Raw genomic sequence first — 15,562 nt, 5'->3', positions numbered from 1 at the left:
CCAAGTTGGTGTTGTCCTTGTAGATGCTACATGTGCTCATTCATTGTTCATTCAGAATAATTGGAAACCTTTCTTTCTTTATTCATTTATTTTTGGAGTAATTTTTTTTTTTACATTTTCAGATGAAAATATTTTTAGTAAACATCAACTAAAACTGGACAAAATTGGTCTTGAGTTTTCTCAAAAACTACACAAAGAAACATTTTGCGATGACTAAAATATGACTAAGACTATTAAGTATTATCATTCAAAAGACTAAGACGAAATTTTATTTATTTAATTTTGGAGTAATTTTGTTTTTTTTACTTTGGCAGACAAAAATATTTTTCAGTTCGTACAGTTCGTGGCATCCAGGCGGGTATAATTCATTGAAAATAATGTACTGTTTTCCTGCTGAGTGTATATCATCATCAAGTTGACGTTGTCCTGGTAGACGCTACAATATGTGCTTGTCTGTCAATGTACATTCGAAATAGTTGGAAACCTTTATTTATTTAAAAACGAAAACATTTTTAGCATATGTCGACAAAAACTTTTTTTCAACAAAAACTAGACGAAGACAAACATTTTGAGATGACTAAAAATATGACTAAGACTAATAAGTAATATCATCCCACAGACTAAGACTAAGATGAAAATGAAAAGGGGTGCCTTGTATGTATTAAGTAGAACATAATATTTAATCATACAATAATTTAAATAAAAAAGAAAAAATGTGAATGTAAAGTAAAATAAATTAAAGAGCATACGACAGGAGGAAAAAAAGTCTTAAATGGCATTATTATGTGAATTAGAATAATATTTTGAGACGATTCGACTATATACAACAATTTAGCAAAGCGCAGATGACAAGAAATTAGTCTTTTAATCACAAGAAATTAGTCTTTTAATCTGCCGGTTAGCCACGCCTACCATTATAGGGCTTTAGCGTCCCCAACAGGTGGATGACGTCAGCGGTAGACTGGGCTCATCGGTTTTACTATTCAGCCCATTGAGGGGGAATTATTCAGAACGAGGAAAACGCGATGAAGAGAGCCGCAAAATGTCATTGTTTCAATCTCTCTACTCAAATATTTTTACAGGATATTCTTTTTATCCAAGTATTTTTTCCCCAATAGCTATATAAATGGCTTGAGAAGGACCAATCAGCCCGTCGAGGGGGAACTATTCACAACGAGGAAAACGCGACAAAGAGAGCTGCAAAACGTCATTGTTTCTGTCTCTTCAATATTTTTACAGGATATTCTTTTTATCCAAGTATTTTCCCCAATTACTAAATAAATGGCATGGTCATGACAAATAACAGTCTTGTGCTAAATGGAATATGAAATAATAATGCATTTATTCAGGACGACATGGCAAAATTACTCCATAATGGTCAAAACTGTCGACTTCACCTTTACTGTCGCACCTCCCAAACGATATTTTATGACACCTAAATCGGACATGTCATTTCCCTTCCCCGGCTTCGGAGAATGTAAACAAACCAAGAGGCGTGACAACTAGCCGACATGCTAACCCGAACCGAGTGATGTTTCAAAGTCTTCGAAGCGCAAAATCACACATAACTAGCCTGGATTATTTGACATGAGGACTGGGAGAGCAATTTACAGTTCGTTCCCCGGAGGAGGGTGGCTGCAGTTGTTGTGCAGCTAATGTGCTACTAATGTGCATGAGGAGAGCTTTCTACATGCCTATTAATGATCAAACGTAAGTAGTCCTTTATTTAAAGAAAGTTTGTAGTGTTTACTTTGTAATAGCTGTATTAATATTTGACATAATACTAAACAAGATGTTTACTCACTTCCTCGTAAGTCCAATGGTCCCACAGTAGTCGGGCTTGTTTTGGCCAATATCCACGGTGAATGGGAACTTTTTGAAACTCGCCTCTCCCTCATACAGAATGATTTTTCTGCAGCCATTTGGCTGGCGTGATGCGAAAAATAAACGTATTAATCCGCATAATCAGCTGAAACCTTCATCCTCATACACAACAGTACGCTGTATAGTGAAGAGGACGCCTTCTACCGTACACGTCACTGCGCCCTCCTCCTCAATGCAAGACCGAAGATGGAAGTCACTCATTTTCATGAAGCGGGATTCAAAAAACTAAATAAATATAGCGATCGCTTCCACACACATCCAAGCGGTCCATATCATTCAGGAGAATAAAATACCGCGTGTATTATGAAATAAACATGCTTTTTCGTGTCACATGCACTTTACAGGTCATTCAGGGGCCCCTATGGTCCTGAGGACCGGGACAACATACCGGGTTGCACCCCCTGTCGACAGGCTTGGTTTTGCCTTAAGGAAGACTGCATTTCCCATGAGTACCAGTGCACACCCGCAGTGTCGTAAAATTGTCAATCAATCAAAAATTAATCTACCGGTCACCTGTAGATGGATTAAACAACATTTCTGTTTCCAGCGGCTGAGTGAAGGATGAATAGTAATAAGGTAATGAATCCAGTTGTGGCCAAAAAATAGCATGAGATGGTTAGCAACCTGTGGCTTAGTGTGGCTAACCCACCACCCCAACCCCACCCAAACCCGTCAGCGCTGACTAGTTCAGTTGAGGGGGGGGAGCGTCACGCCAGCAAGTGAAAGCCGGGCCAATGTTTATTCTGTATATCCCGGTAGCCTATTTTTTTTTCCGCCTCAGGCAAAACTTTTTGTCTGTTTTGTTGCTCTGCCAACTTTGCAGAATTTGCGCGAAAGCGTACGCATCGATTTCAGTCTTTATAATGAATGGTGAAAGGGAGAAGTGACATATGCCGTAAAGCAGACAGCCCATTTGTAGTTTTTTTGTGTGGCAGGTTTGAAAGCAATACAGACCCCCTCAAGATATGCAAGATGTGTCATTCAACTAGTTGTCAGTCAAGATATCATCACAAATGTTATGAAAATATTCTATTAACGTTTTACATGGAAGTGACGCAAAATTAGCTCACTGCTTGCCATTGACAACAATAGACGTTCAATTCACTTATACTGGAAGAACTGGCTGCAAATGCTCATCTTCCAGAGCCATTGACGGCGCTCGACGTCCAATTCATTTTGACTGGGAGGGGCAAACGAACGCCCAAAAATAAACTTGTCCGGCCCACATGAGATATAATTGCCATACATGTGGTGTGCGAAAATGAGTTTGACACCCCACCCACAGTCTAGTTTCAAAAGCTGATTTTTGTTAATGTGTGTGTATGTTTTTGCTTTTTTACTCAAGACGACCCCATGGTATGTTCCATCTCCAACCCTGACTTTGTGGTGTACTCGTCGGTGGTGTCCTTCTACTTGCCCTTTATGGTCACGCTGTTGGTCTACATCCGCATCTACGTCTTCCTGCGTATGAGGAGGAAGAGGATCACCTTCAGCCAGGCCAGCGGGAAAGTGCAACCCGGATCCATGCCGCCATCAGTGGTCAGCTCTTTTTCTTGGCATTTCATCTTTAACTCCGGCGAGGGATGATGCTGGACTTTTTATGTGCACTGTAAACAAACAAAAAAATACTATGAATTCAAATATGCTTATCGCTAGTAGACATCCGATCCACTTCAAATGGATCGGACGTCTAGAGTCGTCAAAGTCAGTGAGTTAAGTGGTGTAAGCTTCAAATTTTGGGTGAACTGGATGTCTGTTAAGTGGTATGAACTTGTGAATTTAAAATGTAAGCAGGTATCAAATCTTAGTTAAATCAAAAACAGCGTACTTTTTAAAATGCATCGAGAGTGAGGTTAAGGCTAAGTCCACGTAGAGGCATCGTGTCCTATTAGGCAAACCAGGCAGTTGCCTAGGGCCCCCAGCCAGCGGGCCAACAGATTTAGCACACGCAGCTTTACTGCACTGTTGCAGCGAGAAGTGCGACAGTGCCAGTGAAAGCCTTGTGTCTGAGTTTTCTGAATGGGCCCCTTCACTCGCTCTACACTCCCCCTCCCTCACATGACTCAGAGTGAGAGTGAGCGGCGATTTGGCTTTTTTTTAATTGGCGTATATCCAAAATGAAGACAAGTTATCCTTCTGGAAGCGACAAAAGAAAGAAAAAAAAAAAGCAGACGAGGAGAAAAGGAAGCAAGACAGCGGTGAGTGTACTATGTTATTGAAGTTTTATGTCCTAATGTAGTAGAAGCCGGGCACTTTGAGTGTCCTAAAAAGCGCTCTATGAGACCGAGGCGTTATTAAACTTTTATTAAATATTAGGGCTGTCAAAATTATCGCGTTAACGGGCGGTAATTAATTTTTTAAATCAATCACGTTAAAAATATTTGACGCAATTAACGCACATGCTCCGCTCAGATTAAAATGACAGCACAGTGAAATGTGTACTTGTTGTGTTTTTCGGAGTTTTGTCGCCCTCTGCTGGCGCTTGGGTGCGACTGATTTTATAGGCTTCAGCACCCATGAGCATTGTGTAAGTAATTATTAACATCAATAATGGCGGGCTACTAGTTTATTTTTTGATTGAAAAGTTTACAAATTTTATTAAAACGAAAACATTAAGAGGGGTTTTAATATAAAATTTCTATAACTTGTACTAACATTTATCTTTTAAGAACTAAAAGTCTTTTTATCCATGGATCGCTTTACCAGAATGTTAATAATGGTAATGCCATCTTGTTGATTTGTTATAACAAATACAGTACTTATGTACCGTATGTTGAATGTATATATCCATCTTGTGTCTTCCATTCCAACAATCATTTACAGAAAAATATGGCATATTTTATAGATGGTTTGAATTGCGATTAATTACGATGAATTAATTTTTAAGCTGTAATTAACTCGATTAAAAATTTTAATCGTTTGACACCCCTATTAAATATGCTATTGCTCCAAGTCCAACTGCCCCCCTTACTTACACACGCTCGAAGGGGCCCCATGTTGCTTGTTGCCTGGGGCCCCGAGGACCCTTGCTACGCCTCTGAGTCCACATAACTTCACATTTGTAGTTCAGTTTACCAATGCATTTAAGCATTGCCTACAAACCTGATAACTAAGTTAATACAATGAGTTGGGAATACTCAGACTAACAGTGACTTAACAAAACCTAAATTACAACATGAGTTATAGGAAGTTTTATTTTTACATTGTTACCACTACTTATGAAATGAATTGGTTCTGGAAGTAGTTTCTTAACTTGAAAATTCTGTAAGTAGAGACACATTTTCCATGTAAATGTCTTATCTGTTCCAAGTCCCCCGCAAAATTCCGATATAAATCTTTTATAATGCACAAAACATGTCACAAATATACTAGTCCTTCCCCAAAAAATTAGTATATTGTGATAAAGTTCATTATTTTCTGTAATGCACTGATAAACATTACTTTCATATTTTTTAGATTCATTTAACCCAACTGAAGTAGTTCAAGCCTTTAATGTTTTAATATTGATGATTTTGGCAAAAAAGTGAAGAAAACCCAAAAATCCCTAGCTCAAAAAAATTAGCATATCATGAAAAGGTACTCTAAAGAAGCTACTAACCTAATCATCTGAATCAACAAATTAACTCAAAACCTCTGCGAAAGATTCCTGAGGCTTTTAAAAACCCCACCCTGGATCAGTACTCTAAACCACAATCATGGGCAAGACTACGGACCTGACTGCTGTCCAGAAGGCCATCATTGACACCCTCAACCAAGAGGCTAAGACATGGAAAGAAATTTCTGTGTGAATAGGCTGTTCCCAGAGAGCTGTATCAAGGCACCTTAGTGGGAAGTCTGTGGGAAGGAAAACGTGTGGTAGGAAACGCTGCACAACCAGAAACCGTGGACTGAGTCTGGAGTGGAAACATCTAGAGCCGCCGTACACAGGCGTGTGCTGGATATGGGCTACAGGTGCCGCATTCCCCAGGTCAAGCCACTTTTGAACCTGAAACAGCGGCAGAAACGCCTGACCTGGGCAACAGAGAAGCTGCACTGGACTGTTCCTCAGTGGTCCAAAGTACTTTTTTCAGATGAAAGCAATTTTGCGTGTCATTCGGAAATCAAGTTGCCAGAGTTTGGAGGAAGACTGGGGAGAAGAAAATGCCAAAATGCCTGAAGTCCAGTGTCAAGTATCCACAGTCAGTGATGGTCTGGGGTGCCATGTCAGCTGCCGGTGTTGGTCTACTGTGTTTTATAAAGGGCAGGGTCAATGCAGCTAGCTATCAAGAGATTTTGGCACACTTCATGCTTCCATCTGCTGAAAAGCTTTATGGAGATGAAGATTTTATTTTTCAGCACGACCTGGCACTTGCTCACAGTGCCAAAACCACTGGTAAATGGTTTACTGACCATGGCATTACTGTGCTCAATTGGCCTGCCAACTCTCCGACCTGAACCCCATAGAGAATCCATGGGATATTGTGACGAGGAAGTTGAGAGACACCAGACCCAATACTGTGGATGAGCTTAAAGCCTCTATCGAAGCATCCTGGGCCTCCATAACACCTCAGCAGTGCCACAGGCTGATTGCCTCCATGCCACGCCGCATTGAAGCAGTCATTTCTGCAAAAGGATTCCCGACCAAGTATTGAGTGCATAGTTGATATAATTCATTGTTGCCAAAATCATCAGTATTAAAACGATAAAAGGCTTGAACTTCGTCAATTGTGTGTAATGAATCTAAAATATATGAAAGTCTAATGTTTATCAGTACATTACAGGAAATAATGAACTTTATCACAATTTGCAATTTTTTAAGAAGGACAAGTATGTTAGAGTTAGATTCTTGCACAATAAACATAAAATCTGAATTGTTCATAATATAAAAAACCAAGAATAAAGAATCAAAGCTAATACACTCATGTAAAGCTGTCGGAACAAGAGGGGCAAATGAAGAGGACGCTGGGATACGCACATATACATTCAGTAGAGGTCCCTCTTAGCTAATTTGATGCCAGGAATGCTCGGCAATAGCCAATTGCAGAGCAGCTATAAGTATGTTACTTTTAGTCAACTCTGGGAGCTGCAAGTGCCATACTGTATTTTTGCCTTTCTTATCTCAAAACAAGACAAGAGACAATATTTATGAATATACGTATTTATATTACATATCTAAATATTTCATTGCGGCGTGTCTTAACCTGAAAATTCTGTATGTAGAGACGTTCTCAAGAAGAGGTAACTGTATATCGGCATTAAGAAGTGATATTTCCAAAACTGCAAAATAAATAAATAAATGAATGAATTAGGGCTGTCAAACAGATTAAAATTTTTAATCGAGTTAATCACAGCTTAAAAACTAATTAATCGTAATTAATCGCAATTCAAACCATCTACAAAATATGCCATATTTTTCTGTAAATTATTGTTGGAATGAAAAGATAAGACACAAGATGGATATATACATTCAACATACTGTACATAAGTACTGTATTTGTCTGTTAAAACAATAAATCAACAAGATGGCATTAACATTATTAAAAATCTGTTACAGCGATCCATGGATAGAAAGATGATGTATAAGTTATAGAAATTTTATAGTAAAACCCCTCTTAATGTTTTCGCTTTAATATAATTTGTAATATTTTCAATCAAAAAATAAACTAGTAACTCGCTATTGTTGATGTCAAAAATTACACAATGCTCATGGTGCTGAAACCCATAAAATCAGTCGCACCCAAGCGCCAGCAGAGGGCGACAAAACACCAAAAAACACATGTAACAAGTGGACATGATACTGTGCTGTCATTGTAATCTTGAGCGGGGCATGTGTGTTAAATGAGTCAAATATTTTAACGTGATTAATTTGAAAAATTAATTACCGTCCGTTAACGCGATAATTTTGACAGCCCTAAAGTAAATGAAAATTCTAATCTGATTAGAATTAGCAAAGCAATCACATTTTTCTGTCTTTTGCTACCATACATTTTTCAAGTAACTGGGCTTCTGATCATAATTTTAATAGTTTATGGAAAATTGCCGCCACCAACCAATTCCTTGGGGTATTGCATTTAGCAGTTGACATCTGTACACGTCTCAAAAACTTTTTTTTAATTTTTATTTGTATTTTTTTTTTTTTAAGTTGTTTTCTTAATGCTTCAAACATAACTTGAGGTGAAAGTTTCTGAGGTGGGCTTTTATGTAGAAATCATTAAGATTATGTCTTTGATCATTAAGAAAAGTCCCCAAATAAAGATGGTGAAAATACTCATATGTGCTGCATAAAGAGGGCGTCACGTCTCATTCTGACACTTTGAGAGATGTGTCCCATAAATATTAACACCTTGGATGCCACTGGCAGATATAGACGTCCAGACCTGTCGCTTGTGATATTGCTTTTAGCTGCTCATACCAGTAAAAATATCAAAACCTTCCCAGAAAAAACTTTTTAGTTGTTCTCTTCATGTTTTTTTTTTTTAAATAACATGTTAAAGTGAAAGTTTCTGAGGTGACAGTTCATTCAAAAATCCTTTACATCCAAAAATAAAAATGGATGAAATAATCAGATCTTATTTTGACATTTTGATAGATATGTCCCAAAAATATTTCAATCTTGACTATAAGTCATTCCGATTGGGAGGTGAGAATAAACGAATGTTGGCACCCACTAAACTAATATTTTACAAGAAACATACTTTAAACAACAGCAAAGACCCTTTGTTCCATATCCAATACAGCCACACAATCACACACAAATTCTGTGGCCTTCAGTGGCACAAGACCAAACAAGCAATCACGCTGATGGACAGCGACATGTAGTCCTGCAAATATGACATTATAATAGGAAATCAGTTATTACGCCTTAGTGTGAAAAAGCCATTTGGAGAAAATTGCATGGCTTGAAAGTAAAGAGAAAAAAGGAGGAGGTTGATCATGTTTAATGTTTAACAAGGCTTCAATAAAACACCATTTTCTATTAAGATAAATGACGGTCCACTTAAATTATAAACATTCAAATGAGATAATCTGTCCCAGTTCCCTCTATCGTTGCTATTTTTTACAGTGAGCTCTATCAAATTAAGTTTTGTTTATTTTTTATGGCGGTGGAAGTGTTTTGGATGTGTCAGATTAATGTCCAGATGAGTTCTTAATGCACTTATCTGTCATGTCCGACAGGAGACATGTTTACAGGATGACACGGCCAAAACCAACCACGACCTGTCACCTATAAGGATTAATGTGGTGAGTCTTATTTATATGTGCAATCTGAACTCATGGACAGTTTTTCATTTTTTTGTTTTTTTTTTGTTTTTTTCAGGTTAAAACTATTCATTGTACCTTAATTTTCAGACTATAACCCTCTACTTTTTCCCCCCTCATTTTGAAACCCGCGGCTTATAGTCCAGTGCGGCTTATTTGTTGATTGATTTGACAGCGGTGTCATAAGACTGCCATGCGATCGACAGAATTGTGAAATGACATTATCATGGGCATCAGTGAATGCTTATGACAGATGCCATGAAGTATCATCCAGCAAATGATGTCACTAACTTCATTTATGTCCAGCTGGGATCTTTTACATCTTTTCAAAAGTGAGATCATTTGCCCGATGACACAAAATGAAATCTGTCATAAGCATTCATTAATGCTCATACCATTGTCAAATAAAGTGTTACAGAATACCAGAGCCAGCGATTAATGAAACAACTGGAAGAGTATCTGAAGAAATAATTAGCACAGAACATGAATTTTGATTGTTACATACATCTGTAGCACTGCAATGCATGCTAGGAAGCATGTTGAACGACAACAGTGTTGACATCAGGTGGCGGCAGAGGTTGACTGCTCCCCAAGCCAAATAAAGCTTCTTGAAGCAATAAAGCTTTGCAGCAATTTGGTTCAAATCTTCATGGTGGTTCATTTCGTATTAAAACAGTCTTATGATGCTGCTGTCAAATAAAGTGTTACCAGTTATTATATTTTGGTGTATATATCCCATAATACAGTCCCATAATACAGTAATGAATGCTGCGGTTATAGTCCAGTATGGCTTATCTATGAGCAAATGATGTTTTGGTGTCAAATTTGTTGGGTTGAGGCTTATAGTCAGCTGCGCCTTATAGTCCGATAATTACGGTAATGTTTTGTTATCGTGTCACAGCGCGACTACATTTCAGTTATTAATTTGAGTTTAAATTGTAATATTTCCCCTAAAAAAATACAAAAAAAGAACAAAACATGAAAATGATGATCAAAGTCCCAATACCTTTTCCTTATTATATTATTGCATTTTGCTTGTAGTCAAGGGCGTAGGTTTGCCTAGGGACGATAGGGGATATACAGTAGGGCAGATAAGTATTTAGTCAACCACTAATTGTGCAAGTTCTCCCACTTGAAAATATTAGAGAGGCCTGTAATTGTCAGCATGGGTAAACCTCAACCATGAGAGACAGAATGTGGGGGGAAAAAAACAGAAAATCACATTGTTTGATTTTTTAAAGAATTTATTTGCAAATCATGGTGGAAAATAAGTATTTGGTCTATACCAAAAGTTCATCTCAATACGTTGTTATGTACCCTTTTTTGGCAATAACAGAGGCCTAACGTTTTCTGTAACTCTTCACAAGCTTTTCACATACTATTGCTGGTATTTTGGCCCATTCCTCCATGCAGATCTCCTCTACAGCAGTGATGTTTTGGGGCTGTCTTTGGGCAACACGGACTTTCAACTCCCTACTCACCCTGTGGCGTCAAAATGATAACAAGAACGGGGAGCAAAAATCCCAGAACCACACAGGGGACCAAGTGAATGACCTACAGAGAGCTGGGACCACAGTAACAAAGGCTATTATCAGTAACACAATGCGCCACCAGGGACTCAAATCCTGCACTGCCAGACGTGTCCCCCTGCTGAAGAAGTACACGTCCAGGCCCGTCTGCGGTACGCTAGAGAGCATTTAGATGATCCAGAAGAGGACTGGGAGAAAGTGTTATGGTCAGATGAAACCAAAATAGAACTTTTGGGTAGGAACACAGGTTCTCTTGTTTGGAGGAAAAAGAATACTGAATCGCACAATACCCACTGTGAAGCATGGGGGTGGAAACATCATGCTCTGGTGCTGTTTTTCTGCAAAGGGACCAGGACGACTGATCTGTGTAAAGGAAAGAATGAATGGGGCCATGTATCGAGAGATTTTGAATGAAAATTTCCTTCCATCAGCAAGGGCATTGAAGATGAGACGTGGCTGGGTCTTTCAGCATGACAATGATCCCAAACACACAGCCAGGGCAACAAAGGAGTGGCTTCGTAAGAAGCATTTCAAGGTCCTGGAGTGGCCTAGCCTGTGGAGGGAGTTGAAAGTCCGTGTTGCCCAACGACAGCCCCAAAACATCACTGCTCTAGAGGAGATCTGCATGGAGGAATGGGCCAAAATACCAGCAACAGTGTGTGAAAAGCTTGTGAAGAGTTAAAGAAAACGTTTGGCCTCCATTATTGCCAACAAAGGGTACATAACAAAGTATTGAGATGAACTTTTGGTATTGACCAAATACTTATTTTCCACCATGATTTGCAAATTAATTCTTTAAAAATCAAACAATGTGACATACTGGGTTTTTTTCCACGTTCTGTCTCTCATGGTTGAGGTTTAACCACGTTGACAATTACAGGCCTCTATAATATTTTCAAGTGGAAGAACTTGCACAATTAGTGGTTGGCTAAATACTTATTTGCCCCACTGTATGTCCAGCTCGGATGTTTTACAACTATTCCCAAAAGTGAGATCATTTGTCACAAAATGACATCTGTCATAAGCATTCATTAATGCTCATACCATTGTCAAATAAAGTGTTACAGAATACCAGAGCTAGCGATTAATGAAACAACTAGAGGAGTAACTGAAGAAATAATGAGCACGGAACATGAATATTGATTGTTACTTACATCTCTAGCACTGCAATGCATGCTAGGAGGCATGTTGGACAACAACAGTGTTGACAGCAGGTGGCAGCAGAGGTTGACTGTCTCCTCCAAGGGAGCAGTGATGGCCAACTAAAGCTTCTTGAAGCAATAAAGCTTTGCAGCAATTTGGTTCAAATCTTCACGGTGGTTCATTTGGTATTATAACAGTCTTATGATGCCGCTGTCAAATAAAGTGTTACCGGTTAATATCTTTTGGTGTATATATCCCATAATATAGTGAGGACAGCTGCGGTTCATAGTCCAGTGTGGCTTATCTATGAACAAATTATGTTTTGGTGTCAAATTTGTTGAGTTGAGGCTTATAGTCAGGTGCGCCTTATAGTCCGATAATTAAAGTAATATTTTGTTATCGTGTAATATCGCGAATACATTTCAGTTATTATTTTAAGTTTAAATTGTAATATTTCCCCTAAGAAATTACAAAAAAGAACCAAACATGAAAATGATGATCAAAGTCCCAATACCTTTTCCTTATTATATTATTGCATTTTGCTAGTAGTCAAAGGCGTAGGTTTGCCTAGGGACGGTAGGGACATAACACTAGCAACTTTTCAGGATGCTTAAATTGTGCCCACCAACTTTTAAGCAACCTTATTTCATCATGTAAAGAGTTCAGATATATAGGTAATTTAGATTGTCTTACCATATGTTGTAAGGATAGAATAACCTACCAATATTAAGTGAATTGTTTTCATTATGTCCACTTACATGTATCGCTTTTCACTTGCTGAATGTGCCGGTCCATTCCCCCACCCAAAAAGAACGTTTGGTTAGATGATGACTTGAAGCCCCTGTCCCGCCACAAAGAAACACACACATACTAACACAACCCCAACAGATTCATGTCGACAACATGCCGCCTCCGTCGCCCCTTTCAGAGAGGAGGGATATTAGAGTTTTTTCTTTTTCGGTACCAGCAGCCACTGTAAGTCATGTAAAAAAGACATTAATGTTTGGGAGGTGGGGGAAACACCACTAATTTTGCGACTGAAAGACCAAACTGCATCAGAGTTAGCATAACATTAAACTTGCTAACTGTCAAAACTACTGGGGTCAGGCCAGCCTCCACATAGAACAACGAAGTCAAGCCAGTCGTCCCTTATTTGGATTATTATTTTCGTTATGTGCTTGCGGTAATATCGTCCCTACCAATGTTGAGACCAAACTTACACCCTTGTTTGTAGTTATACTTCTATTTGTTTCTGCTAAAAATATTTGACGTTTTTTTTCCTTGTAAAAATGTATCTTTCTCATAGTTTTACTTTTTAATTTTCTTTATATTATATAATTTCCCCCTTTAAATCTACTACCTTAAAACTTTTTTCAAATCCTAAATTCACTTAAGAATGTACTTTTCTTAATACCCTTTAATTTTTTGGGTTTTAATTAACAACTCTATATTAAATGTGTATGTGCTTGCCTCCAAATTTAGAATCGATGATTTACGATTGTTTCAATGTTGTTTTGATCCCGCTAGCAGTGCGCGGAGCCTTCTGGTCCGTCCAAGTCCGACCTGCTGTCGGGATGCCTGTGGCGCAAACGGCCCAAAACAGGACCAGTGGAGAACTCAGCACTGCCCCCTGTGGACTCGCAGAACTACTGCAGCATAAGCCATGCGTCCTGCGGCCGTACCGAGCTGGACGTGGAGCAGGAGCGCGAAAACGCAGCCCGGCCGGCGGAGAACAGCCGGCGTGCGGCGACCACCAGCAGCGAAGTGAGGGATCTTTCCAACGGACGTGCGCACACCACGCTACGGCCACTCAACACCAACAACCAGAGGTTCAGGAGTATGCATGCGCGCGAGAAGAAGGCGACGCAAATGTTGGCCATCGTGCTCGGTGAGGCACTGGACCCAACATATTTTTGAGTGGATATCGTACAGCACTGTTCTGTTATAACTTTCATATTATTCTTTTATAACTTTTATATTTTGATTCACGTGCCAAAATGAGACATTTTAATTAGATAGAGCCTTGCAAAGCCCCAGACAGTAAAATTCCTTTTTTTTTGTTTGAATGGCATTTCTTTGGCGCGCCGCACAGCCCAAACCATTTGACCGACCGTCACCATTCAAATGTCAAAATGACCGAAATTTTCGCATGGCACAGGGAATTTTTTGAACCACCCCACCAAATTTTCCGTTCTTCCATAAGTGTGATTTAAAAAAAAAAAAAAAAAAAAACATTTTTTAAAATGCTACTTGTCTATAATTTTTGACCAAATTGCATAGTTTACACATAAAAAATTCCAGGACAGTAAGGGGCATAAAAGTTGTATACAGACAGAATTTAGGAAAAATGTACGGTTCCCCCAAAATTTGCCAAAAACTGTCCCATTCATTTCTAATGGTATGCCAATGACAGCCATGTACGTCCAATTTTCCCATTCATTTTCAATGGCAGGAAAACATAGGTTCATATGATTTTTTTGACATTTTGTGACCTGACATCAACAGGACGTGTCCCCAAAATGTCCCCAAATCAACAGGACTTGACCCCGAAATGTCCTCAAATTAACAGGAAGTGAACCTGATATCAACAGGACGTGTCCCCCAAATGGATATCTAGACATGTCCCCCAAATGTCCCTATATTAACGGGAAGTAACCTGATATCTACAGGACGTGTCCCCGAAATGCCGACAAATCAACAGGAAGTGACCTGTTATCAACAGGACATGTCCCCCAAACAGGACATGTCCCCGAATCAACAGGAAGTGACCTGATATCAAGAGAACGTGTCCCCGAAATGTGTCCAAATCATCTGGAAGTGATCTGATAGATCTGTATCTACCACAGCAAAGCCCCATCGTAATTTCTCCAAAAATTGGTGTTTCTAGTTATATTTGTCCTTTCCAACATGTTTTTTCGGTACCTTTTCAGGGGTGTTCCTCATCTGTTGGCTGCCCTTTTTTGTCACGCACATCCTCAACACACACTGCAGGACGTGCGCGGTCCCGCCACGCCTCTACAGCGCCTTCACCTGGCTGGGCTACGTCAACAGCGCCCTCAACCCCGTCATATACACCACTTTCAACGTGGAGTTCCGCAGGGCCTTCATCAAGATCCTCAGCTGCTGAGAAAGAAAAAAAAAAAAGAGAGAGGAAAAAAGTTTGATTGTTTTGGGACTTTTTCTTTCAGGAAAAAAGGCCGCAGCACGGACCGGTTGGGTTTTCGTGGACATTTTGTGCCAGCGTGTTCGATTTTTGCATAATGTGGACTTACTCATGTCATCGACGGACACTCCCTTCCCACCGTGCATGCAAACGTGCAAGATCATTGGGAAATAAAACGTGGAAGACCATTTTTATGGAGCTTTTTTCTGTCCCTGTGATGTAGCGCTGATTCTACAAGTTCTGTCGTGTGTTGTAAATGCAAAAAAAAAAAAAAAAAAAAAAAAAAAAAAAAAACACCTTTCCACACACATGATGTGATGTTTTCCACAAACTAAACGTAAAGTGGGGACAACCAACAGGAGCGGACACAAGCTTGGGATGTAAGATTTAAAAAAAAAAAAAAAAAAAAAACACGCACAAAAGGAGTGGGGGAAAACATCGGACGACAGAACTTCAATGGGGCTGAACTGTCGCAAAAATGAAGAAAAAAAACGAGTGCCTCGGAGAAGACATAAGGTGAAAGGACTGCGCCATCCTGGATTTTGACTCAAATGAGAACTAGAGAAAATAAAACGCTCCCTCCAAAAATTAACAGGTTGTGTAG

General features: G+C 39.2%; 1 protein-coding gene across 2 annotated transcripts in view; it reads left to right on the top strand.

The window, feature by feature from the left end:
* drd3 (dopamine receptor D3) overlaps positions 1-15,208 on the top strand; it is a 66,498-nt gene extending 51,290 nt beyond the window's left edge. The window contains exons 5-8 of one of the 2 annotated variants that reach the window (XM_057824295.1): positions 3,230-3,423; positions 9,040-9,105; positions 13,326-13,683; positions 14,726-15,208. In XM_057824295.1, the coding sequence (XP_057680278.1) occupies positions 3,230-3,423; positions 9,040-9,105; positions 13,326-13,683; positions 14,726-14,922 (815 nt within the window). In that variant the 3' untranslated portion in view covers positions 14,923-15,208. Of the gene's footprint in view, positions 1-3,229; positions 3,424-9,039; positions 9,106-13,322; positions 13,684-14,725 lie in introns of both variants that reach the window. The other variant, XM_057824294.1, reaches the window with a different exon arrangement.
* The last annotated feature ends 354 nt before the right edge of the window (positions 15,209-15,562 follow it).

The sequence above is a fragment of the Corythoichthys intestinalis genome, chromosome 20 (genome assembly GCF_030265065.1).
Source record: "Corythoichthys intestinalis isolate RoL2023-P3 chromosome 20, ASM3026506v1, whole genome shotgun sequence".
In the NCBI taxonomy this organism is placed as follows: Eukaryota; Metazoa; Chordata; class Actinopteri; order Syngnathiformes; family Syngnathidae; genus Corythoichthys; species Corythoichthys intestinalis.
The sequence above is the reverse complement of the archived record's forward strand: the minus strand, read 5'-3'. Positions and strand labels throughout refer to the sequence as shown.